The sequence below is a fragment of the Poecilia mexicana genome, unplaced genomic scaffold (genome assembly GCF_051168715.1).
Source record: "Poecilia mexicana isolate PSO_F unplaced genomic scaffold, ASM5116871v1 scaffold_4, whole genome shotgun sequence".
NCBI lineage: Eukaryota > Metazoa > Chordata > Actinopteri > Cyprinodontiformes > Poeciliidae > Poecilia > Poecilia mexicana.
The window spans coordinates 14,428,727-14,453,898 of record NW_028263373.1 but is presented as its reverse complement, the minus strand read 5'-3'; the positions used below and the strand labels follow the sequence as shown (position 1 = coordinate 14,453,898).

Below are 25,172 nucleotides of genomic sequence, written 5' to 3'. Positions count from 1 at the left end.
AAGAGAGAAACAGAAAAACCTCTTAGGGAACTAAAGAAAAAGTGTTTTATATGTATAAAAAAGCTAATTTTACAAAATTCTTTTAAAAAAAAAAGCATTCAGTCAATCATATTTCAACTGTGCATGTGCTCTTTTGTCAATGAAGATAAACCACTAACTCAGTTACTATTGTAAATAACAACTTTACATTCCACACCAACCTTTAAGAACAAGTTGAGTGAGAGTGATCTAAATCTGTGTGTGTGACGTCAGGATTGATTGTGACACAGTGATATGTGCTGAGTAAAGGTGCAAAAATAGCTCAGTCTATTTTAGGCTTGTGAACAGTTTTTGAATTAGGGTAAAGATAAATCAAGTTGCTTCATCAAGTCAGATGTATTTGTCAGAATTGGGATTCTGACAAATACAAAAGACAGTTAGAGATGTCTATTTTTTATTTTTTTATTTGAGTGGTTTACCATCTGGAAGAATATCATTTTAGCACATAATTTAGAACTCCAGCTTGTTTGTTCTTGAGAATTGTTGAGTTTAACTCTGGTTCTGCTTCTGGAGTTCATTTTTCCCCCATGACAGCTGAGCACTTAGCAGTGACAACTGGGAAAGACTCGTTAGCTTCTGTTGCACAAACTGTGCAACTATAAAGATTTTACAGGAATTAATACTACAGTGTTGTTCAACTTTCATACAGTGATCCCATTTCAAAATAAAATGCAAAAACATGAGAGTATACAAACTGCATTCCTTTTATCACAGTACATGGATATATGAGTGTTGTTCAGATTTGGGCATGAAATAAGGACAATAAAGGAACGTGATTCAGATTCGGCTTTCTGCTGGGCGCACATGGCCTCAAAGAGTGATGAAAGAGAAATATGTTCCATTGGTTATTTTCATGACCATTTAATAGGAGTGGACACCACCTGGTGGTGTGAACGGTGTAAGCGTTGGAAATATTTCAAAGTTTTTTTGAGGAGTCTGAAGTGCATTTGACTATTTCTAGCCTAAAATATTGCCTATTTGGATGATCTACATGGCATGCACTTCATTTTTCTGTCAGATGGAGGAAAGAGTACCAATAATTGCCCATGAAAATTAGTTTCAAGCAACTCATCATACAGAGGAGCCTGTTGCTCAGGATTAACCCTTGGCAGCTAAAGTTATGAGTCTCAGGCAACTGAAGTCTTTTTTTTTATGCAGAAATAATTGCATCTGTTGTCATTTAGAAAAACAACTGCTAGTTGTTCCTTTTGGTATAAATTGTTGGTTGTTGCAATTTCAGGTGTGTTTCACTACAAAACATGAAAAGCTAATGAATATCTAAAATTTTGATAAGTTTGTATGAGAATGACTATTTTAATAACAATGCTTTTGTCATTTATTTATTGAATTGTGAATCTGATGTTGGAAACACTCCTAACATGTCTGGGGAAGGACGTTGATGGACATCTAAGTTGCTTATTTTAGTTGAGATGCTTTGTAATTTTATAGCTTTCTTCCCGAGCAACTACCAGATGCTATACTTATTATTCAGACATTAAACTTGTTAACAATCGGATGGTTTCTTTATTAACTTAACAGTGTCAATACCAGAGAGGTAACAGAGATTAAATGACGTGAGAATGCACAAAACTCAGTGTTAGCACAGAGACATTAAAGATTTTACGTTGGTGTGGAGAGGTGTGTCCCTCCTCCAGCACATGATGAAGGTTTGACCTGCTGAGCTGGTCTACTGAATCGTCTGGAGGCTGGACCACCACTAACATATTCAGAAGGGTGTGAGGGCATTGCCATAGTAGCTGACGCTAAGGCCCCGTCTGACTCAGGTTAGCTGTCCTTTCCTTGCTGATTAGTTGCCACAGCTGCAGCTCTATTTAAAGCAGTGTCCTTGTTGTCCGGCAGCAGTCAGGTCAGAGGGGGACGAATCTTTCAGGGCCCAGAGAGTCCGCAGCACAGACCCCAAACTGAGGGGAAGGTTGATCTGCATGAAATTTAAAACACCACTTACAAAATCACAAACCTTTTGAAGATGGATAATGCATAAACACGACGATACAAATATTATGACAAAGACAGGTGAGACTCCTGTGGTGGCTTTAAGGATATTTGAGGAGCTCAAATGACATCATTTAGCTACTTTGTGTATGAAGTAACTCTCTAATATTTAGTTTCTGCATATTATGCAATTAAAAAATAAATAATTTAGTGTTTATGCACAGACTTTTGAAAGAATCCTTTGAGTTTTCTCGAAGGAATCCAGAGCTATTTTACCTTGTATCTTTCATTAGCAATGACACAGTGAGTGTCTGGTGACACCTCTGAGAAAAGAAGCCCAAGCCTTGACCCTGATTCTCGGGGGTTTCCCAAAGCCCCAACTGATGCCAACTGTTTTCAGAAACAGACTAGCTTTTAATGCTTTTATTATATTTAGCCTTGCAATATGCTCAATAAACTTAAAAATTACTACAACGCAAAGGTTATGCTAGCACTATGAAAGCTTGAGCAAAATGTTTGTTTAGAAAATTGAATTTTCCGTATTTTCAGGCTGGTTTCGTCAGTGTAGCAACAGTTCTGCATGGATGAGACCAAGTGGTTCTACAGCAAGATATTTATTTAGATCCAGGTACAATAAGCAGGTACCCGTCCCCTTTTAGCTGATTCAAGCTATTGAATTCAATTCAGTTCAATTCATTGCAGACTTATATGTGACCTCTTACATATGAAATAATGCTTTAGTTTCTCAACACACACACGCACACGCACACACACACACACACGCACGCACGCACGCACGCACGCACGCACGCACGCACGCACACACACACACACACACACACACACACACATACTGTTTCATGTCACTGAGCTTTCTAACGGTCAGTGCATACCAGAATGGCAGCGTTGTTATTTTGATATAACAAAAGCCTAAACAGCTTTCCCAACTGATAAGTAAGGAATTTTGCTGCTAAGGAGACAACAAGCAGACCACAAATATCAGAGTCTGCTTTTAGAATTCAGTCCAAAACAAACGTCTTCAGACGTGTATAACATGTACAGTATTTCACTAGAAAGTTCAGCCAGTTTGCTGTTGGTTTCCCTGATCAACATGTAGACAATAATTTGAAGGTCATGGGTTTAAAATCACTGTGTACAGTCCCTGGCCAAAGTATTTATCCCCCTTGAAATTTGTTCACATCATCTCATATTAGATTTAAAACCTCCGGAGTATTTTACTAGATTTTAAAGTAATAGACTGATACAAAGTAAAACAGAATTGTTAATTGGAAACAAGTGAGTTGGTTTTGTATTCAGCTCCCTAAATAAAGCACTGGTAGAACCTGGTAGAAATTACAACTCTGAGTTTTTTGAGCTTGTCTGTCTCTCTACCTGCTTTGCACATCTGATGACTGTCTTTAATAATGACTTTATTGCTACTCCTCCATAAAGGCCAACTTTGTGGAGCGCACAACTAGTAGTTTAGTTCTGTAGCGTCACTATGGGTAGCTTGGCATCTTCTCTGATTAATCCTCTGCTTCTCTGGATTGCCGGTTTGGGTAGACAAACAAGTGTTTGAAGGTTTATAATTTTGTCATTCTCTTCAATTTTCGGACAAAGGTGCTTGCTTGTTATTCATGACCCAGCTCTGGTTTAGACCTCTTCATAACTTTACTCCAGACATATCTGGTGTCTTCCCTGGTTTTTATGATGCTATTTGTTCAATAATGTTAGATAATAAATGATTGAGTTCTTTGTAGATCCACTGCTCTCTTTTTATACTGCCAAAATTGGATTTTCAAGTTCTGGAAAACAACAAAACTCCGTTGTATCCAATATGGCTGCGTAAAAATAAGTAATGCACTGGTACAAACATTAAGCCCTCCTGAAAGTTTGTAACTCATTAAGCTAGAGAAATATATTAGGATTTAAAATAAATAGAAAATCTAAGTGTTTCCTGACTTGCAACCAAAACGCCCGCTTCTTATGTGGACCTGAAATTATGCACAGATGGACAACCTCCAACTACCATAGTGATTTCAGAAGGCTAACGATTGCGCTAGATTTTATCTACTGGTGTCAGAGTAAAGACAGTTGATTATAAATGCATGCCACACTTTTCAGAGTTTAGAGGGCAAGGGGGAAGGACATTGTTTATTTCCTTCCTCTTCATTTTGTTCTGTAGGTTAAAATAGCAGTAGTCAATTTAGTCCAGATAAAATGCAAGTGACTATTTCTATCAAAAATAAATACAAAGAACAGTTTCCTATTTATGCAGCCGTGACTAATAACCAGGACAGGCCTGTGTGGTGCTGGTGCACATGTGCAGACGTGCAAACTGGGCAACAGCTGAATGGGGGACAGGCCTGCACACTATCCGGCAGAAAGTAACGGTACTTTTATGGAAACGCCTCACTGACCCCCAACCAGCAGCCAGTAGGGTCTGTTCAGACCGTGGTCACACCTCACCAATAGTCTCGCAGCGCTGACTTCACTCGTTTGAGTTTTTATCCACAAAGAGGATTTTTGAATCAAAACTTGAGGACTAACACACAACCAGAAGGTAATACTTTCTTTTTTGTTATTTAAAAACACAATTGCCCTTCTCTTTAATCTCTTCACATGAAATAACTGACTTTTTCTTTGGACATAGAATTGTGTTGAATTATCTTTTCTAAACATATCAAAGTGAAAATTAAAACACAATAAGTAGAGAAGTGGCAAAATAATAAAAATGTATACACTCAACTTTGTGAGCAGCATTTTATCTAACAGGTTTGTTCGTGAGTGTCTGGAAAAGTTAGTTGTTTCCAGCCTGCTACAAGTCCGCTCCGTTTTGGTGAATTGGACTTTTTCTTCGCATGCACTCACTGAAAGGCCCACAGAGAGCTCTATGCTACGGTAGTGATAACACTTGAATCTTTCCGTGTAACATGTGTCAAACTCATTTATTTTTGTCATGAATTCTTGTGCCAGCTGTGTACAAAAATAGGACAGCACCTGCTGAAACTAAAATTTTCCAGTTAGCACAATTTTCTTCAGTTAGTCCTGTGTTACTACAAAGATCTTAAACATTTTGCTCAGGTTTGTAGATTAGATTTATTGGAAATAAGTACATTTTCTTGTTCAGTCAATAAAATATGTAGACTGATGATAGTTTGGAAGTCGACAGGGTATATTATGTAACTATGATTCAGTAAATTTTAGTTCCAGATGACATGTTGCCATGCATGCTTTAGGAAAACGACAGGTGATATCCCATATTTATCGTTCTGTGCTCCTGGTGTTCATCCGGTTTGAAAATAAAAGGCTGTGGACTAAACAAGAAAATATCTGAGCCAGTCAGGCTTTTGAAAATGTTAAACAGAAAGTTGCTCTTTTTAAACTTTTATTTTAACAACTCATCCTATTAAGAACAACATAAACTCGGTATATCCGGGTTGAGTCACTTTAGTTTCTCCCTTAACTGTGGTGTTTTCACCTTTGATTGTGTTGATCCTGAACACTCCTTTTTGACCTTAAACTGCTCAAAATACTGCAATTTCTGATTTACAGCAAAAAGATCATCGGATATGAATAGAAGGTGTGTGTGGATGCTGACAAACAGTGACCGTTTTACAGTGGGATGACTAGTAGTCCCCTTTGTTCACCAAGTTGTTGAACTCTCAGTCTGGCCATTTTGTGGAGGGTCCTTTGGACGACATGTGGCTGCCAGCTTGATCTTTGTCCAACTGCCTATCACTCATTACAAATAGCAATGATCACATGTTCTGGGTGCATAAGTGGGATATAAATAGGAACAAGCAGGCCTTCACTGCACTCTTTCTCAACAGACTGAGGAGCAGAATGGCTGGCTTCACCTCAAACCTGCTTTAAAGTTTACATCAGAAAAGCTCAAATTAACTATTAATGTTGAAAAAATTAAATTCTGAAAAAGTTAACTGTGGTGCAAAGTTGCAGTGATAAAAAAATACTAATACCAAAGAATGTAATTAAGACTTTGGCCAAAATCTTATGGAAAAGACATCGGTTCATTTGTTTTCATTACCACTAGCAGCAACCGACACAAGCAGAAGGAAAATAATTGGTTTTTGTTTATTTTTTATTGAATGTATTAAATATATGGGACGATTCAAAATTTAAGGCACTTTAAAAAGACAAACAGTTTCAGTTCATACCTAATAATTTCGAATCCAGTTTGGCTCAAATGAATCCAGATCCATCATAATCCAATCATACAGTTAGATTCAGACTTAATTGCTGTATTTGGTCTAATTCAATCTCTGATTTAAATGGTTATTCAATGCCAATCAGTAGAAAGGGATTTATCAGAACAAAATGGCAGCAGCATGGTCAATAGCTTTGTTCAGATAAAAACAGAAGAACTGAGCCAGGAGTACTATGGAAAAAAAAAAAAAAAAAAAAAAAAAGCAGCCGCTCAGTTATTGACTTTGTCCAGTGCAGAGCTACAGACAGATAGAGGCATAAAGATAGAACAACTTTTCATTAAAAGAAATAAACAGAGAGCACAATTGTTTATTCCAATAATCTCCCTGTACTACTGCACATTTTAAGTGTTATAAAATGTTTCCATTTATATTGATAACTTAATTCTGGCCTACTCTCCCCTTGCTTGGCAGCTTCAATTACAAGAAATCCTGTTTGTCAACTTGTCATCGTGGCACAAACATGACTGAGGTGGCACAGGTTGCAGCTGTTGACACTCATGATGATAAAGATGATGCAAACGACAACGAGCACGGGATGAGCGCCGAAGAAGACTCAGAGGAGGAAATGAGACAGGAAGAGAACGATGAGACGCTTAGCGATGCTGAGGAGAGGAGTGAGAGGACACCACAGAGCAAAGACAGAGAAACTAACAGAGTCAAAGACAAAACAAGTGAGGAGGCTGAGACAACACAACTGAATGGAGAGGAGAGCAAAGAAAGTGAGAAAGACGACGCTGTCAATGGTGTTTCGGGCAGCAAAGATCAAGTGCAGGAAACAGACAACTCACAGAACATGTCCGATCTGGCTTTTAAGAAAGAGGTAAGACACTGAAGCTGGACAAGCAAGATTGTGTCATTATATAAGCTTAAAACCTGACTCGCAACCTTTTATAATTCCCATACAAACTGTAGAAGCTGCTGAGGACCAGAAGGCCAGTGGCCAGGAGCTACGTGCCGAAGCTGAACAAAGAAAAAGGAGATGTGACAAACAAGTTTGAGGCCATGCAGAAAGCCAGAGAGGAGCGCAGCCGGCAGAGGAACAGGGAGGAACAGCAGAAGAGGAAGGATCAATACGTCAAGGAGAGGGAGTGGAATCGCAGAAAGCAGCAGGTCAAAGAGAGACAAACGGCACTAACCTCCGACTGTGAGCTGCATGGCATGATGGGGCATGATGGAGGTGACGAAGCTGCCAGTCTGAGTGAGGATCTTTAATCCAGAGGCGCTGTAGCTGTAGACACACTGCCTTAATACTAATGGTCACATTTAATAACCAATTTCAGTTTCATGATTTTTCAGCCTTCGTTTGTCTTGGTTTTCATTTAAAGTTATATTAATGTGCACTGAATCATAAACTAAACACTACTTTTATTGACATGCACTAATCAACTCACTTAACTGCAACAAATTATTATTTTATAAATTAGGTCATTTGTTTAAGTTCAATTCTGCTGACGTATATAGTGCAAAATCACAATATTTGTCATCTTGGAGCTTTCACTTATTTTTTTTTTTAATGTTAGATCACGTCAGATCATGTAATATTAGAATAACTAGCTGTTCAATAAGTTAAACCTAGACTGTATCTAAATGTTTAATTCCAGGAAATTTAGATTTTTCTTTAAGTTTGTGCTACATCTTTAGGAAATCTGCAATTATTTTATTTTTCAAAAAATAAGATGTCTTTAATATTCAACATACTTAATGAATGAAAAAAAAGAACTTAAGTCAAATGTGTTTAATGCCTGTTCAGAAATAATTAGTGAGAAATTCACCCAACCCCTATTGAGTTTAATTTAATTTATTTGTTATTTTTGTGTGTTTTCTGGTTATCTGCAGTTTGTAAGAGGAATTAACAGTTTATTGTGAACATTTTCATATGTTTTAAAAGTGCAGCCTTGTATTCATCTGAAAAGCATCTTGTTGTGATTTATTATTTCTGTCTTCCATTCAGTTTGTGTTGGTTTAGTTTAAATCCTTATTCCTACCTTACATTTAGGCCTTTAGTGATCAATTTTAATTGAGTTCAGGAAGCTGATCGGATATAGATATCGATCTAAATACAAAGTCTTTATAATACAGAAATAAATCTCTCCCTTATCAGGTAAAGAAAAGGCCACTCAACACCCAGTAAGCATCCATGTTTGGTTTGAAGTAGAAAAATATGTACATTTATTGTTTATGCACATTATACTTTCATGCATTTTATAATCAGTAGATGAGAATGAGTGGTGTTTAGATACAAATGATCTTAATTACATAGAAAACCTCCCAATTAAAATAAAATAAAAAACAGAATAAAAACATAATCAAATTTTGCTCAATAATAAATGAATGGAATTTTTAGTGAGTTTTAGTGAGCAAAAATAAAACCAGCGATCCAGAATTTAAGAGTACACAGGTTTTCTTCTAGTCTGCTGGAAATAAAAAAAAAGGCAGTGATACAATGTTATGTGAGTGGATTAGTGTTGATAAGCAGACACAACAACCTTCCTGCAGACTGTCGTGCCAGAGCCTGCCAGGGTTGGACACCTACGCTCATCCCCTATCTGTGCAGCTACACTGCAGGCCAATCAGAGGCCCACCAGCTGGCCACATGACCCTGCTATTAACAGGGATTTGGCCCTAGTTCTTGCTGGGACCAGTATGGCTCCTTAGTGGCAGAGGACATGATCCCAGCTAAACCTTAACCTCACCACTCTCTCTCTGATCTACCACAGATAAAAGAACTACTTGCTTCCAGTGATGAGGAAGAGGAGGTAAAAACGAAAAAGGTGGAAAAGTCCTACGTCCCCAAAATCACAGGTAAGGCACATAAAGGGATGCAGCTATTAATAGGAATATGGCGGAGGAATGGATAGACTGAAGGCTTACGTCTTGCTGCGTGATTTATCCAGGTAGTGTGAAGGGGAAGTTTGCAGAAATGGAGAAACAAAGACAAGAAGAGGAGAGGAAGAGGATGGAGGAGGAGAGGAAGAAGAGAGAGGCCCAGGACAAGATGGAGAAAGCCAAAATCAAGAAGGAACTGGCTCAGAAAGCTGCTGAGGTCAGTGATCTCAGGGTTAACTGGTTGCAAAGAGTCTCATATCTTACTGAGAAGCATGGCGGCCCGAGTGAGTGGTTCAGTCCTGCCTTTATGGTGACGATGGAGTACGTTCCACTGTAATGACTGAGGTAATCCTCTGCTGCCACTTGGAATAGTTATTTTAAGTGGCTTTTGAGAGGAGAACAGTTGGCAGGGGTCAGATATAGGTCTGAAACCCAACGGTAGCAATGTTGTCATGTGAAGACCATGAAGTGACAGCGTGTTCAGTGTGTCGCATTGAATGATTTGAGGTAAATGATCTAAAGATTTCCAATTGTTGTGCACAGCAAAAAATAACACGAGCCTTACTGTTAAGTTCTCGGGAAAGGGTTATGTAAGTATTCTTGTGCCAAACAGATAATCACCCTAGTTCTGCTTCAGTGCAGTGTGAGTGTCGTTAACAGAACTGAAATGAATAACAGAAGGAAAACTCTGTCAGGACTCTGTTAATGAGAGATAATCAAGATAATAAGTTTACTTTATGGACTGCTACATACTACATCTTAAAACTGACTTAATATTGTCAGCTGGCTATTTTACAGCCAGAATTACAATCCTAGTAGGAGATCAACTTTGAAGTCTCCTACAAATGGTTGGTTGAGGTAAAAGTTACTGTATGCAGACGTTTAGCGGGTAGTCTTCACTTTAAATGAATGCTTTCAATCTAAGGAAGGCAGGTCTGTAACCTGTAACCCATGTCCCAGGATACTACTAGCCCTTCACTTTTATCTCCTCTCTCCCTTGATTCAAGTAGAAGCTAAAATATTCCACTAAGAAACTGGAAACACATTTGCAAAGCTGATCTGGAATCAGTTCTGACTGAGTCTCTGCACATAAACAGACGTTGCACAACATGCCTATATAAACTATGTAAACACCATCATGTAATATAAAAGTATTGGCATAAATTATTCTTCTATGTTTGTTAAAAGAGGAAAATACAACAGCAAATTTTGTGCCCTGGATTTCTTCTTTCTGTCTTAAATGCAATACTTTACAAGACAATTGTTTTGATAATATATTGCACTGATTACATTGTACTGTCTCATATTTCATCACAGTGTTGTATTTGCACTATGGCATATTTCATAAAATTGCCTTTTGGTCAGAACTCCCTTGAAAAATAGGCTTTTAATTTCAATGAGATTTTATCCTGGTAAAATAAAGGTTGTAATGAAATCAGTTTTGATCTATTCCTGCATCAACACATGAAGTAAAGCTAAATCATATAGATTACAAATTAATTTACAGCGAATGTCATGTAAAAATGTAAAATTAGTGTGCATGCTGGTTCAAAATTCAAGATTTTCAGCACTTGCTGTACAACTTTTACTCACAACTTATTTTTACTGAACTATTTTCTTTGAGGTTAATAAGAGTCAATCCAGAAGGAACTAGAAGTGAGCTGCTAGGTGTAGACAGCCCAGGCCTGCCAACTGTTTCCCACACATCCCAGTTTCTATATTTGCTGTAGACTTCCATCCTGTGACAAATTTAGACTCGGCTATCTTGAACTCACACCCCTCACCCTCATAATGACCCACTGCAAATGGTGACAGTGGCCCTGCAGAGTATCCCACTCCCACACCCCAAACCTCACAATGAATTTTTATGTATTTCACAGGAAGGAGATGACACAATCCTGATACGTGTGGTTCCAGCAAAGCAGTCAAGACCTCCAGGCAAAATCAAGATGAACTTTGAGGACATTGAGAAAAGCCGAGAGGAGGAGCTGAAGAAAAAGGTAGAGGAGGAGAAGAAGAGACGGTATGATGAAAACAGACGCTCCTTCAGGGAAGCCAAGCGGCGCTCTATTGTTCAACAGGAGGTAAAAAAAAAATACTTTTTAAGCTGCTTTTACAGCCTCACTATGACAGTGTATATAAGGGTCTTCTTTATTTGAAAAAGGATGAAGAAGAAAAACCTTCAGAGAAGGTGTCGGTGACTCCTGGAAAGCTGAAGCTGACATTTGAGGAGCTGGAAAAGGAAAGGCAGGAGCAGCGGAGGAAGCAAGCTGAAGAAGAAGCCAAACAACGCCTGCTGGAGGAGAAGAAGGCTTTTCAGGAGGCCAAACAGGGAATGGTAAACCAAATACTTCAATTAGACAAACAAAAGCCCGAACTTTAGCGCCACATGCAACAATTAAAGTTCTTAAAACAATCAAAATTAGAGTTATGATTGTGTTTAGCAAACCTAAAAGATTACATCTAATTAGGAAGAAGATGAGGACATCAGCCAGGAGGATCCGGAGGACAAAGAGGAGATTCGTCCTGGAAAACTGAGGCTGAGCTTCGAGGAGCTGGAGAGACAAAGAGTTGAAGAGGAGCGCAAGAGAGCAGAGGAGGAGTCCAAGAGACGCATGGAGGAGGAGAGAAGAGCTTTTGCTGAAGCAAGGAAGAGCATGGTCAATATTGTTTTCATTTTGGCTAAAAAAAATAATTTGTATAAATATGTGCAAGGTTTTCGAATCTGTCTTGCAAATAAATCTGACAGGCTATCTTCTAAAATTGTTTCTGAGGAAACAGCCCCAGAATTTGCAGGCTTTTTTTGGCGATTATATTAAATTGTGGGTAAAACAGGAAATATTTAACTGAAGCTTAGTTATTATGTCTGAAAGGACTTATCAAAAATAAAAGGTTTAGCTAGTAACACAAAACTAATATCGGTAGAATAAATTCAGGGTAATCATAGAAGAAGTAGATTATTTACAGACATTACCAAAGATCCTTAAACTTACATTGCATTCTTTTCTCAGCTGATAGATGAAGATGATGAAGTGCTGATGGCCTTGCTCAACCTAGAGGGCAGCAAACCTGGGAAAATCTGCGCCAGCTTCGAGGACTTAGAGCGGCAGAGACGTGAGGAGGAGCAGAGGAAAGCAGAGGAGGAGGCCAAGAGGAGGCTGGAGGAGGAGAAGAGGCTCTTTGCTGAGGCTCGCAAGAGCATGGTGAGTCAAGTGACACCGTGATCAAATTTTACAGCACGTGTGTGTTGGGCTGGTTACTAATACGTCTTAGTTCGGTCGTTGTTCAGCCTTCCACTTACACAAGATTACATATATCATTGGTATGAAAGTCATAATAATTTTGGCCTTTGATTTATGCTTCTGAGACTGTTTTCTATGCTGATTTTTCTATTAATATCAAGTACAAAATCATACAAATCAGCTCAAATATTTTAAAAAATAGTTTTTAATACATATATATATATATATATATATATATATATATATATATATTTATTTATTTATTTATTTTTTTTTGATAAACAGGCCTTAGCAGGCTGCAGAGAAATTAATTTTTTTGTCACCATCAATACAGTTGTGGCATAATCACAACTGTTTCCTATTATGGAGCTGATGATCAAATAAAATCCACTCATTTTCAAGGGTCATGACGCCTGAAACTTTCAAACTAAAGAACATTTACCCACAGACAAGGCATGGTGATGGTAGCATCATGCTGAAGGTATGCTTTCCTGCAAGGCATGATGGCACATTCAAGAAATTGATAAATATTATGCTCTATTATAATTTTGTTCATAATGAAAGAAAAACAAGAACAGTGCAAATGCATTACCAAAACCTCCAAATGATTAAGACTTTCATAACTGATGTATGTAAACTTGTGGCCTTCATTTATGTTCTCTATATTATTCTAATGGGCTCAAATGATATGTCTGTACTGCTGTTACCATGTCCAAATCATCTCTTTAAGAGCCCTATCCTGGATCAGGAAAAATCTGCATATGGAGATGAAACAGTAAGGTTTTTTTTTTTAGCTTAACCTTATCATTACTTTTGAAAAAATACAATAGAGTCAAATTTAAATCTGGACTTTCATGCAGAATAATAACAGGATGCATGCTGACTCTAAATGCATAGTGGGGATGGAGTTACCTTGTTACGTTACGTTACGTTACGTTACGTTACGTTACGTACCTGATATTCTTTTAGGTGCTGGAAGACGACGAGGTGATGGTGAAGAGTGAGTCTCAGGAGGCTCTGCACCCCAGAAAATTGGAGATCAACTTTGAGGAGCTCCTAAAAGAAAAGGAAGAGGCTGAGAGGAGACGCAAAGCTGAGGAGCGTAAAAAGAAACTGGAGCAGGAAAAGCAGGAATTTGAGCAGCTCAGAAAAGAGATGGGAGAGGTTTGTCTTTAAATTTTAGAGTCCTGTGTAAACCCACATTTGTTTTAGATGCCTCTTCACTTAGGGTTTGAATTCATTTGCTAGACTTCATCCAAACAAATGTCTGTGAATATGACACTGATATTGTTGGTTTTGGACTGTGGCTCTAAACTTTCATGACATAACACTTGATTTGTGATGATATTTCACAGGAAGAAATAAACGAAAGCTCAGATGTCATAAGCACAGAATATGAAGAACTGACAAAACTCAAGAAAACTGGCTCCATTAAGGCCAAAAACCTCAAGTCCAAATTTGAGAAAATCAAGCAGCTGACAGAGGAGGAGATCCAGAAAAAGATCGAGATGGAACGAGAGCGGAGGAAGGCCATTGATGACGAAATTAAACAGAGAGAAGCTGAAAGGGTCCAGGAGGTAAAAGTACTCAAATGTTAAATGAAGAATTTATCTTTTCTCTGCAGATCATAGTTTGCACCGACTCATAAGGAACCTTGAAAACCTAAAACGATCCTAGATGTCTTACTTTGAAAATATGAATGAGTCTTCTATTGCAAACAAGTTCTTGTGTTAAGATCATTTCTATTTGTGAAATGCCAGAAAAATGCTTTATTCAAATTCAGATGCTTTCAAACTAAGATCACAACACTTTTCAACAATTTGGGCATAGAAATGTCCAGCAAACAGAAGGTCGGTTCTACTTATCTCAGAGATTCACTGGTTTTGTTAAGAAACATGTGCATCAACAAGACCATGGGAAGCTGGTAAGATAGTGTCATCCACAGTGAAAAACACTGATGTACCAACAAGAGCAGAAAGGCCCAGTCTGGCAAGAAGAAAGAGGAAAGAGCATCATAGTGAAATATTGGATATTGAAGTAACATGGAAGTTAAGGTGTTTAAGCAAATTGGATTTCCAAATGAACAATGGCCATGTCTTTTTACACTGTGTTTTTAGAAATCTTGCTTGAACCATACATATGTCCTATGCATTTCAGGACGAGGAGGAGGAAGAAAGAGAAGCAATTTCGGTGAGATCCGACGACCTACCGTTCAAACAGAAGGTGGACATGCGGGCCCGGTTCGAACAAATGGCCAAGGCCAGAGAGGAAGAAGAACGGAGGAGGATAGAGGAGCAGAAGCTGCAGAGGATGCAGTTTGAACAACAAGAAATTGATGCCGCGCTGCAAAAAGTACCTGACAAATTAGAACTAGACTCACTTGGGCTTCATTTGATGCCTGCAAGAGAACTTGACTGTTTTTGTCTGCTTGCAGAAGAAGGAGGATGACGGCGAGGATGAAGGCAGCATCATCAACGGATCTGCGGCCTACGAAGATGAGGAAGATCACGCGAGGTCAGGTGCGCCGTGGTTTAAGAAGCCCCTCAAAAACCAGTCGGTGGTGGATTCTGAGCCAGTTCGGTTCACCGTTAAGATCACCGGAGAGCCAAAGCCAGAGGTCACCTGGTGGTTTGAGGGAGAGATGCTCCAGGACTGTGAGGACTATCAGTATATCGAAAGAGGAGAGACGTACTGCCTCTACCTGCCGGAGACCTTCCCGGAGGATGAGGGGGAGTACATGTGCAAGGCTGTGAACAGCAGGGGCACAGCAGCAAGTACCTGCATTCTCACAATAGAAAGTAAGACCACTCTGGTGTGACTGCATGCCTGCATGGTGATCTTTGTCTGGAATTTACCTCACTTTACAAAGTGGATCGCATGCTCCTCTTGTTCAGGAATTCAGGCTGAAAAACAAACTTTCATAGCATTTCTTCTGTTTCTGTCTTTCAGCTTATGACTACTGAAGCCCCCCCCCCTGTTGTTTTTCAATGTAAAACATCATCCACTGTGGTCAAATGGTAGAGGGACGGACAGTATGCTTGGCATTCCTAAGACAAGGATACGCAGCACATGCGCGCACACACACAAGAAATTATGTTGTTTACGTATTGCTCAATGAAAAAATGCTGCCCACTCTGTAGGGATTTTGGATTATACCTGTGCCAAAACAGACAGATTCCTGTTTCAACACCAGGGGTCGCATTGTGCTTCAAATGCGTTATTGCTGCAAAACCTCAGCAATGTTAATCAGTTCAAAATGCTGTTGATCTACATTGTAAATATCACACTTTTATGGTCCATAAACAGCAAACAAGACTAACCGGATCTCACATCGAAAGGCAACACTTATCAAGGTACGACTGCAATGGTCACATTTTGCTGGAAATAAATTCATGTGTACATCCTAATTTTTATATGCAGAATCAAACACAAATGATTGATTGTTGATTATTTTTCATGCACCCACCCGATTTTCTCTAAATTTTTGATTCAGATGTCATTGTTTATTTGTCAAGAACAATCTTTTATTGTTTGATAATTAATGAAAACTAAGCTAACCTGATGATTTGTCTTATTATATTATAAATAGAGAACAAGTTTTAATAAAATTGAAGAAAAAAATGCATCTTTTTGATATCTTTTGATGAATGATTGAAATCGTTAATGTGTGTAGTTTCTGTCACTATATGTTTTTATAATGATAATGGATATTGTGAATCATAATGGTTTAGTCACTTTAAATCATGACAACTCTTTGCAGAGTATAAGCATTTTTACAGAGTCAGTGAACAAATGGTACAAGGACAATGTAATTAGCATAAAAAGTTCTGTTTTTTTCTTTCTTTCATCTTTAGTAATATTACTAAAAGGCCCATCCTTTTTCATGGTCATTCTTTGGTATTAAGGTGAAAAGAATCTCAGGATCCCATATTTACAAAGTGATCCAACTTTGGGAACTACAGCCTTAGGTTATATATTTCTTCCACATTTAAGAATAACAATTCTGCAGCGCAAAGGTCAATTTTAACCTCTGGAAAATACTGTGACACACATTTACCAAAGACAAACAGCTTTTTGATTGTTTATAATAAAGCTAAACGTTATCCTTTCAAGGTTTACTTTTATTCTTTGGATATTACTGAACCTACGGAAGAGGATTAGGGCCACTGCAAAAAAAAAAAAAAAAAAAAAAATCTGAATTCTGACTTTTTTCTCAGAATTCTGATATTAAAGTCAGAATTCTGAGATTAAACTGTTTTATTTTTTCCCAGTGGCTCTAATCCTCTTCCGTATGAACCTGATATCAAAATTACAGGATTTATGGTGACCATGATAGTTTTTCTGGATATTTTTGTGGAACGCCAGAGCGACACTTATCACCATGGTAACAGGCATTGACGGACAACCAACTGCGCAGTTTCACTGATCTATAAAACATGTTGATACCCTCCACCAAACATCAGTTTTCCAGATCTGACAACCAATTTGTCAACGTACAACAATTTCGTTTAGTTAAAGACACAACCGAGGAGGCACCACTTTCAGAAAACACTTTGCCAACAATAGTATCTCCTGGTGGGAGATCTCGTCTCGTTATTGTTCCGTCCACCTAACGGAAGATCTGCGCTGTCGGCGCAGGGCAGCGTATACCGCCCACCGCCGTTTCATTCCAACAATTGCTGCTTTTTGTTGAATTTCCTGCAGCTGGACACGCTACCATTATCATGGTCCCTTCGGTGGAAGAGATTTCTTCGTCTTTAGTGCGGGAATATCTGAGCAGGAAGGTAAGTCAGCGAAGACTAGGTGTCAACAGAACTCTGTTTCTGTGAAAACCGTTGGCTAACTAGCTACCTAGCTCGTGTTAGCATTACCCTCTCAGTGGTTAGCATGTTATTTTGGGACATATGTTCCATGTTATACGCTGACTTTTTGCTTTATTTATTTAATTTTTTTCATTTACATATATAAAGGGAACAACTGAATCAAGCATAAACCCCCCCAAAGTGGTTGAAAAGCTGTAGGTTGGAGCGATATTAGGACTATTATGTGTCTTAATATGCAATTTATTGATAAAGCAATTGAAATATATTAATCGGAGCAGACTTTACATGTTTTCTGTTTATCATTAATCTTTTTTTTTTTTTTTTTTTTTTTTACCAGCGTACTTGCTTTGTCTGATTTGCAACAAACTTAGTCAAAACAGTAGGGAAAAGTGATGCACATCAGCAGCTGCAGCTCAAATGTTGAAGATTTTATAATTTTTCCTACTGTTCTTGAGCCTAATAAACTGATTAATGAGTTCTACTCACAGAGTAAGAGTTGAACCATCTTACTCTGTTTCCTAGAGCAGAACTAGCTACATTGAGGCGGGATTAAACTTTTATTTTTCTTTCCTCTGGAACAAGCTCTTTAAAGACACTCATAAATCATAACACAATTGTTACCTGCAAATTTTGAACAAATAAAGTCACTATACTAACTGTTTGCCCAGTAAGTATCATTGATTGAAGTTTGAGATTTTTAAATAAATTAGTACTTTTCATTTATCTTTTTTATACAGTATGTGTCAGCGTACCAATGATATTATTTTGAAGTTTTTCCTTTAATTGTTGGTCACACTAATGCACGAATACAATAAAAATATCATTCATTGTCCTATTGTGGGGAAATTCAAGTTTACCAGCAGCAAGTTAAAGATAAGTGGAAGCAGGCATATTTGCATTAAGGTAAAAATATCTAAGAATCTGAATAACAGACTGTACAGTAAGGACACATTTCCAACATAAGAAAAGTAGTACATTTATTAAAATTGGCATATTCAGATTAAAAGGATCACGTAAAGAAAAATATGCAAGGATATTTGTGTTTCAAAACAACAATAGACTCTACAAGCAACAGAATTGTGAAAATAACAGCAGGAATGTTATTTAAAATAAGAAAAAAACTAAGCAAATAGTGTTTTGAGTTTGTTGGGAGTAGTGATGGTTATAATGTCTTCCTTTCTAGTCAGCTTCTAGGAGGAATAATCTGATCTTGCTCCTTGGTGTTGTGTTGACAGTTCTTCTGTCTCTCACCTCCTGCACTGGGAGCTAGCCTTCTCAATGAGCTTTTCTTACTATTGCTGTATATAAACAAAATTTCCTCATCTATAAATGTTCCTCTCTTTGTTTTCCCTTCCATCTATCCACCCATCCTACCATACATTCATGCGTCCTTTGTTTTTTTTTTTTGTTTTTTTTTATTTTTTATGCACAGGGCCTGAAAAGGACCATTGCTTGTATGGATGAGGAACATCCACGCACGCCGGCCAGTATCAATAACCGATCACTGCTGAAGCAGATGCTTAACATCGAAGATCTCTACAGACAAAATAAGGTAAATCGATAAATGCCACACATTTATATAGATAACTGACTAAATCGTCTGCAACTGACATTCTTAAAATTGCAGGTTCAGAAATCGCCTGTGAAAACATTGTTGGAAATCATCGTGAAGCATCACATTGAACGGTTACACCATGAACATATCCCCACAGGAGACTTGCAACATGTGGTCGCAAATACAGGCTCAACATCTGATTACCCTGCAGGATCGCCATCAATGATAAATGAAACAAAAGCAGATGAAATTACACCAGCCATTTATCCTAGCAAACACAGTGAACTGAGGTATTTAACAGCTACAAACTTGCATTATTTTACTCCATTGAAGCTAGTATATTTTACTTGCATGGCATTCTTTTTTTTTTACAGTTCTGAAGTGAAAGAAATATGCAGCATTCCTTTGACAGATTTATCAATGACTTCTAAGAAGGATGGACCCACTTCCTTGAATCCAAATGATTTCTTAATTGACAACACAGATTTCCAAGAAGGCCAGAAACCAATGCTTTCTAAACAGGAGAACTTCACCCAAAAAGAGAAAGAAAGTAAATGTTTAATTGCTGGGGTCACCTCGAAAAACAAAACTAGCCGCATCAGGCGAGGCATGGTGACCGGACCAGTAGCTCAGGTATTTACCTTAGAAAACAGTAGATGGTATATTTCTGATATTTTTCCTCCCTAATCAAATTATGTTTTCGTTTCAGGAATCTAACAGAAAAAGGCAGAGTCGGAGGGTCGAAGTTTCTCAACCATTGTTCATCAGGGATGAGGAAAGCAGGAAGTCTCAGGATGGACCTGAGTTGACTGTCCAAAACACATCCAGCTGGGAAGAACGAAATATAGAGTCCGTTGATTCAAAAGAGGAAAACCAGGAAGAAAAGGGCTTCAGAAGTAAAGGACAAAGAACAGTAAACACAATAAAGTAAATACTCATTTGTTACCAGTTGGATTTTACGTTTTGATAGTAGTGAAAGTGTATTCAGAACGTTATCAGAGGTTTTTTTTGTATCTTGTTGTTTCTTGAAGAGTAAAGACGAAACCAGATGCCCATGAGCTGAACGTGGCTGAGATGGTTTTAGGTAAACCCTGATAGAAAGAAATGTCATAGATGTGTTTAACAACTTGACTTGTCAAATGGATTTGTTTTATTACATTTTCAGATGACATTGATGACTCTGGTGGTCTGCCAGAAGAAGTGCCTCTTCATAGAGCCATTTCAAAGTTTACATTTCCAGGCCGTCCCATGGACCATCGCAATGCCACGGTGTGTTTCTGACCGCACTGATACAGAGACCAGCCAGGGTCAGATTCTGTTTGATTTGAGCTCGTTTGTTTAATGGTCGTTTTTTCTTTTAGGAACTGAAAACAATTCTTCTGGGTTCCGGCTTAAGTTGTTTTAGCACTGAGTGGAAAAATCAGGGTTTTACTTTTTCTGACACACCTGACCTCAGATACGGGATTGTTCAGAGAAAGGTGATTTTATCATACTTTAAAATGAATTGAAGTACATATTTATTCTCGTGTTTATTATTGAAATCACTCTTTATGCTTCATAAGTTGTTTTTTTTTTTTTTTTAATTAATTCTTATTTTTTTTTAGGGTGGTCCTTGTGGAGTCCTGGCATCAATTCAAGCTTTTTTTCTGAAGAAGCTTCTGTTTGAAAATGCTGATGGTGGAGACGCTATCCTGCAGTAAGTGAGCTTTCACATCAAACCTTTGCCTTTCTGGGTCTTAATCTAGCATTTTCACATGTTGGCACTACATAACCACAAACTATAATGTGTTTTATTGTGATTTTATGTGATATACTTTTTCTAAGTTGTTTCCTTGTCAGTCTGGCTGTTTGGTCTTTTTGTTGCATCGACCTTTTTTCTCCCAAGACAGCTTCGCTTTTCCTCCTGAACAAAGTCATAGACGCATCATAATTCTGCTGTCAGCATGTTTCATTTATAAGATAATTGAAAGCTGGTTTATTAAAAGGTTCTATGTGGTAGTTAAAATTTTGATCCCAATCTAAAACTGCACACCAATTACTTGCATTCTGTTTTCTGCAAAGAGGAAACCATGTGTTATTTTCCTTCCACGTAAGAATTATTCACAACTTGGTATTCGTTTGTTATATAAAGTCTGTATCATCTGGATTGGAATTGCAGACAAGCTGGTTAAGATTGATGTTTCATTTTGTTTTCAGACGACTGAGACCTTCCAGCAGCTCCAGAAGACACTGTCTTGTTTTGGCTCTGGCTGAAGTTTTGTGGAGAGCCGGGGAGGAAAAACAAGCTGTAGTTGCAATGTAAGACAACGCCTGTTAATTGGTTAATATACCTGCCTCTTACGCTGAGGTTACTGTTTAACATAATATCTGCTGCAACCTGAGCTTACTTATTTAGGTCAATAAAGGGTTTTAGCTAGCACAGAGAACCACACCGTTGTCTTTTCATATTTATCTCAAGTTGTGAGAATATGTCATCTAAGGTCAGATCAGTTCAGTATGTCTGATTCAGATGAGTGGTCTCTGACAAACTGGGTTCACATCTCCACCACCTGTCAAACCTATTTATCTGAAAACTCTTCCGCATGGAACTGCTTGACCAGATGTACCACTTTTTTAAAGTCTTTACATTCTTTTGCTTTCTTTCATCTTTTTTTTCATAGCAGAAATTCAGGAAGAAGCCATTTCACCGCATTTGGACACTACAGATCTGAGGGATTGTTTGAAAAGGTACAAAGGTTCTTCTGTCTGTACGATAGGACAGTTTCCATCAGAGGTTTACATACTGGACACCCATCATATAATTTAATGTTCTCTTAATTTTGGCCTTTTTAAATGATATTTCAGGGTTAGGACAAACACATTTTATAATTTTTATAAACTTGTCTAACATTTTTTTTTATCCATTCTAAGACTAGTTTTGATGCATGTTTGGCATAATTGTTCTACTGGAATATCGAGTTGTTTTCAGCCTCATCAAGATGGTCGCCTTTAGATTCTATTATGATGTTCAGGAACAACGAAGGAACCTCAAAGCATCAAGCCCTTTATAAATGGGAATGTTCTGGAATACCAGCGTAACTTTCCAAAATGAGGCAAGATTTTATGAGTGTCTTCAGGAGGAAAGGCCGATTGTCAGACAAAGCAAAGATTGATAGGCTTTCAGCTCAAAGAACAATGTGAAGCATAGTGGTGGCGGCATCATTTTTTCAGACTGCGTTGCTGTCGGTGATAGTTGTGCATCGCACAAAGTGAACTGACTAATTATTCAGTTTCCCCCTAAATCAACAACTGACTAGTTAAAACAGGTTTCAACCGGACCATTATCCGAAACCCAAACTGAAGCGAAGCTAAGCTTCGCCTTGGAAATGGTCTAGACCTCAACACTATTCAAAGCGTAATGGTATATGCTTAAAACTAGCTAGGGTCCATGCCACGAAACCATCAGTCCATCCATTATCTGAATGTGGTTGGTAGATACAAAACGTCTGCTCCAGAGGGCGTCTGAATCGGTGCATATACGTTTAAGCTTGTGCAAATCATCCACAGCAAATTCCAACTTGTGCATATAATTTTAATTTGTAAAAAAAAAAATTCAAGTTATATAATTAAATGGCCCAAGATTTTATGCTGAGTTATTAGGTTTTTCTATATTTCCGTTGTCTTTCGTTAAGCTTTTATTTTCAAGTCTATCTGATCTGATCTTTCTGATCCAGATGACGTGTTTCTCTGTGGATAACGTCAAAGATCTGCAGGTCATTCTAGAGCAGCATATTGAGCAGGTGAAGAACTCGCCACTTATCTCAATTTTTCTTGCGTGCCAGATATTTTGTTTTGATGCTTTTGCTCTTTGTATTTTATTCCCCAGTATGAAATGGGGATGTTCGGATGCATTCTGCTGGTCGTCTCAGCTGTTCTTTCTCGATCCATTGAAAAGTAGATGTAAACCCTTTGTGGCTCTTCAAAACAAGACATTCTGAAGAACTTGCTTTGAACTGGGTTGTATTGTTGTTAATTTATTTTTTTTATCCTCTCAGAGTGAGAGAGGACATGGACCTGCATACAACCCCACTGATAGGAGCTCATGGCTACTGCACTCAGGTTTGAACAATCTATTTAAGTCGGACAATGTCAAGCCAAATTTACAGAGTTTCTACAAAGTCTGGATTTGAGTATTTCCCAGGTCTGGTTCAGTACAAAATAGAAGAAAACAAGAGACAAAAAAACATTTCTAAATATCCTGTCTAAATGTTGTTCCTTGTATATTTCCTCTTTTTTCCTACCTCTTCATCCATGCTTGTCTTCTTTTTTTTTCCCCCCTACCTTCAGGAGTTGGTGAATCTGTTGCTCTGTGGCAGAGCGGTTTCTAACGTCTTTGACAACGATGTAGAGCTGGACTCAGGAAATGGCAACATGACTTTGCTTAAGGGAATTAAGGACAGATGCCAAGTCGGCCTGCTGTCCTTGTTTGAACATTATAATATCTGTAAGGTGAGCTGTATTGAATTCTTCATGGTGATGGTAGACACATCTGGGATACTTGCAAGTACAGAATATCACAAAGCAGCTGAACTTTTGTCTAGCATAAACCAAGTTGTTCTGTCATCAGCGGAGTCCTACTGCACACAGAAACCATTTAACAATTGTGTTAGACTAGCATTTACATGCCAAAACATTAAATATTCATATTGTCTACCTTAGGTGGGGGCTTACCTGAAGTCTCCTCCTTACCCCATCTGGGTGGTGTGCAGTGAAAGTCACTTCAGTGTGCTGTTTGGCCTGAAGAGGGAGCTATTGACCAATCAAGATGAAGACCTGGAGTTTGATTTGTATTATTATGATGGATTGGCCAGTCAGCAGGAGGAAATCCGCCTCACTGTTTGTATGTTTGTATTGTAGTTCTCTAGATCTAATCATCTTTGTTTTTAAATGCAGCCAAATGCTTTGAATATGTTATTAGTTTTTTATAGATTGTTTCTCCTGATTCCCTGACACCAGGAATTACTTGATGATTAATGTTTTTTTTCCCCTTTCGATACTACTAATTCTAATTACAGTATAATTAGACAGTGACTGATTTAGACCTAGAGTATGCATGAGCAGCTGTGCTGCCATGTTTTACCTCACTAACAGTTTTCATCTATTTGGACCTTTCTTTTAATGGCAATACTTTGATTTGAACCAAACTAAAAATGTGAATTGTTTGTTCAGCTGTCGGCAAATTGGCACAGAAACACCAGGAAGTTGACGCTGATCTCATTCCTCCACTTGAGCTCTGCATCAGGACACGGTAGGACCTTGTTTTGCCCATTTTTTCCTTTTTCTTAATGTGCACAATAACTGATAACTTTGGTTAATTAAATAAAAGTTATACATCATTTTGTGTTTACCTGGATTTGTTCTTTGTGTCCTAAAAAGCTTGGTTTTGTTTTCATGCAGGTGGAAAGATGCATCAGTCAACTGGAATGAGACCGAACCAATTCTCTGAGTAATCATGCTGTTTAAAATGCTTAAATAATGGCTGTGTTCAAATGTAACCATTTTGATGTTGTTATTTTGACTGTAAATTTATATTCTTCTTCCTACAAAACATGCTAAAGAGAAGAACAAGATGGTGAACAAAAAAAAAACAAGTCACAGCATGAATTCAGTGTCTGGGTTAAAAGTTTAAATTCTAATTTAAAAATGTGAATGTAAAAATTAAATCAATACAATTAGAAAACGTGGTTATTAAAAAACAATTTCCTGCATTGTACTTGTTGCCATAACCATTTTTCCTTTAACCACAAATATATTTCATTTTAATCACAGTTACTCCTAAATGAGATTGCTTTTATTTACAAGGAGTCTTGAAGATTTCATAAAAAAACTGTAAATGTAAACTTTCTGTGGCCTTTTACTATTTAGCAATACTTTTAAAATGCTTTCCACCACAATTTTATGTATATAAACTTTATTTTTGGCAGATAATTAAACAAGCATTTTCTACAAACAGTGATGTCTCCTTTGTTTAATTGACAAATTTATTTCTTATTTTGCTCCTACAGAGGTTTTTACATTTTTGCCCAAAATCAATCATACCCACTCGCCAGATTTAGATTTAAAGTAATGGAGTGGATATGTTTGCAAGAGGTTGTCTAAAATTGTTCATACCCATTGATTTATTGGATTGTGAGATTATGGGAATATTTAAGCCTCTGCATCCAAATACCCCATGTTTTTCTAAAACATCTTAATTGGACAGATTAATTGTGAACAAATGTTTTCTTTGAATAAACAGATGAAAATGTCTAGATGTCAAAGTTACAGTGGTATTCATATAAAGTATTAAAATCCATAAATAATTGCACACTGGAAACTGAGAATGTGGTAGTCAAAAGTGGCACCTTCTCTTGCAAGATTAGTGTTAGGTTTTTTTTTAAAAAAACAAAACAAAAAAAACAAAAGCAAAGATCACTAACAACGCCATCTACGTATAAGAATGTGGGCAATTCTGGATGTAAAATCT

At 37.7% G+C, this 25,172-nt stretch overlaps 2 protein-coding genes across 6 annotated transcripts; both read left to right on the top strand.

Annotated features, from left to right (window-relative positions):
• Nucleotides 1-4,319: 4,319 nt before the first annotated feature.
• On the top strand, nucleotides 4,320-15,914 carry nexn (nexilin (F actin binding protein)). 3 transcript variants are annotated; one of them, XM_015001087.2, is made up of 15 exons: nucleotides 4,322-4,555; nucleotides 6,633-7,041; nucleotides 7,134-7,331; nucleotides 8,939-9,023; nucleotides 9,116-9,264; nucleotides 10,928-11,131; nucleotides 11,212-11,385; nucleotides 11,519-11,707; nucleotides 12,059-12,250; nucleotides 13,020-13,064; nucleotides 13,259-13,453; nucleotides 13,645-13,866; nucleotides 14,447-14,641; nucleotides 14,724-15,087; nucleotides 15,239-15,914. In XM_015001087.2, exons 2-15 carry the CDS (start codon nucleotides 6,682-6,684, stop codon nucleotides 15,250-15,252), a joined length of 2,586 nt encoding a protein of 861 aa, XP_014856573.2. In that variant the 5' UTR covers nucleotides 4,322-4,555; nucleotides 6,633-6,681; the 3' UTR covers nucleotides 15,253-15,914. The 3 variants fall into 3 exon arrangements, with proteins under 3 accessions (XP_014856572.2, XP_014856573.2, XP_014856574.2); XM_015001086.2 differs by lacking the exon at nucleotides 15,239-15,914 and having other exon boundaries at nucleotides 4,320-4,555; nucleotides 14,724-15,107; XM_015001088.2 differs by lacking the exons at nucleotides 13,020-13,064; nucleotides 15,239-15,914 and having other exon boundaries at nucleotides 4,325-4,555; nucleotides 14,724-15,107.
• Nucleotides 15,915-16,694: 780 nt separating this feature from the next.
• mindy4 (MINDY lysine 48 deubiquitinase 4) lies at nucleotides 16,695-24,658 on the top strand. 3 transcript variants are annotated; one of them, XM_015001084.2, is made up of 18 exons: nucleotides 16,695-17,073; nucleotides 18,545-18,664; nucleotides 18,740-18,957; nucleotides 19,042-19,300; nucleotides 19,377-19,594; nucleotides 19,699-19,751; nucleotides 19,833-19,936; nucleotides 20,029-20,145; nucleotides 20,272-20,363; nucleotides 20,864-20,965; nucleotides 21,331-21,394; nucleotides 22,381-22,446; nucleotides 22,533-22,600; nucleotides 22,702-22,765; nucleotides 22,994-23,155; nucleotides 23,366-23,546; nucleotides 23,876-23,954; nucleotides 24,104-24,658. In XM_015001084.2, exons 1-18 carry the CDS (start codon nucleotides 17,014-17,016, stop codon nucleotides 24,150-24,152), a joined length of 2,076 nt encoding a protein of 691 aa, XP_014856570.2. In that variant the 5' UTR covers nucleotides 16,695-17,013; the 3' UTR covers nucleotides 24,153-24,658. The 3 variants fall into 3 exon arrangements, with proteins under 3 accessions (XP_014856570.2, XP_014856569.2, XP_014856571.2); XM_015001083.2 differs by having other exon boundaries at nucleotides 21,328-21,394; XM_015001085.2 differs by lacking the exon at nucleotides 16,695-17,073 and having other exon boundaries at nucleotides 18,825-18,957; nucleotides 21,328-21,394.
• The last annotated feature ends 514 nt before the right edge of the window (nucleotides 24,659-25,172 follow it).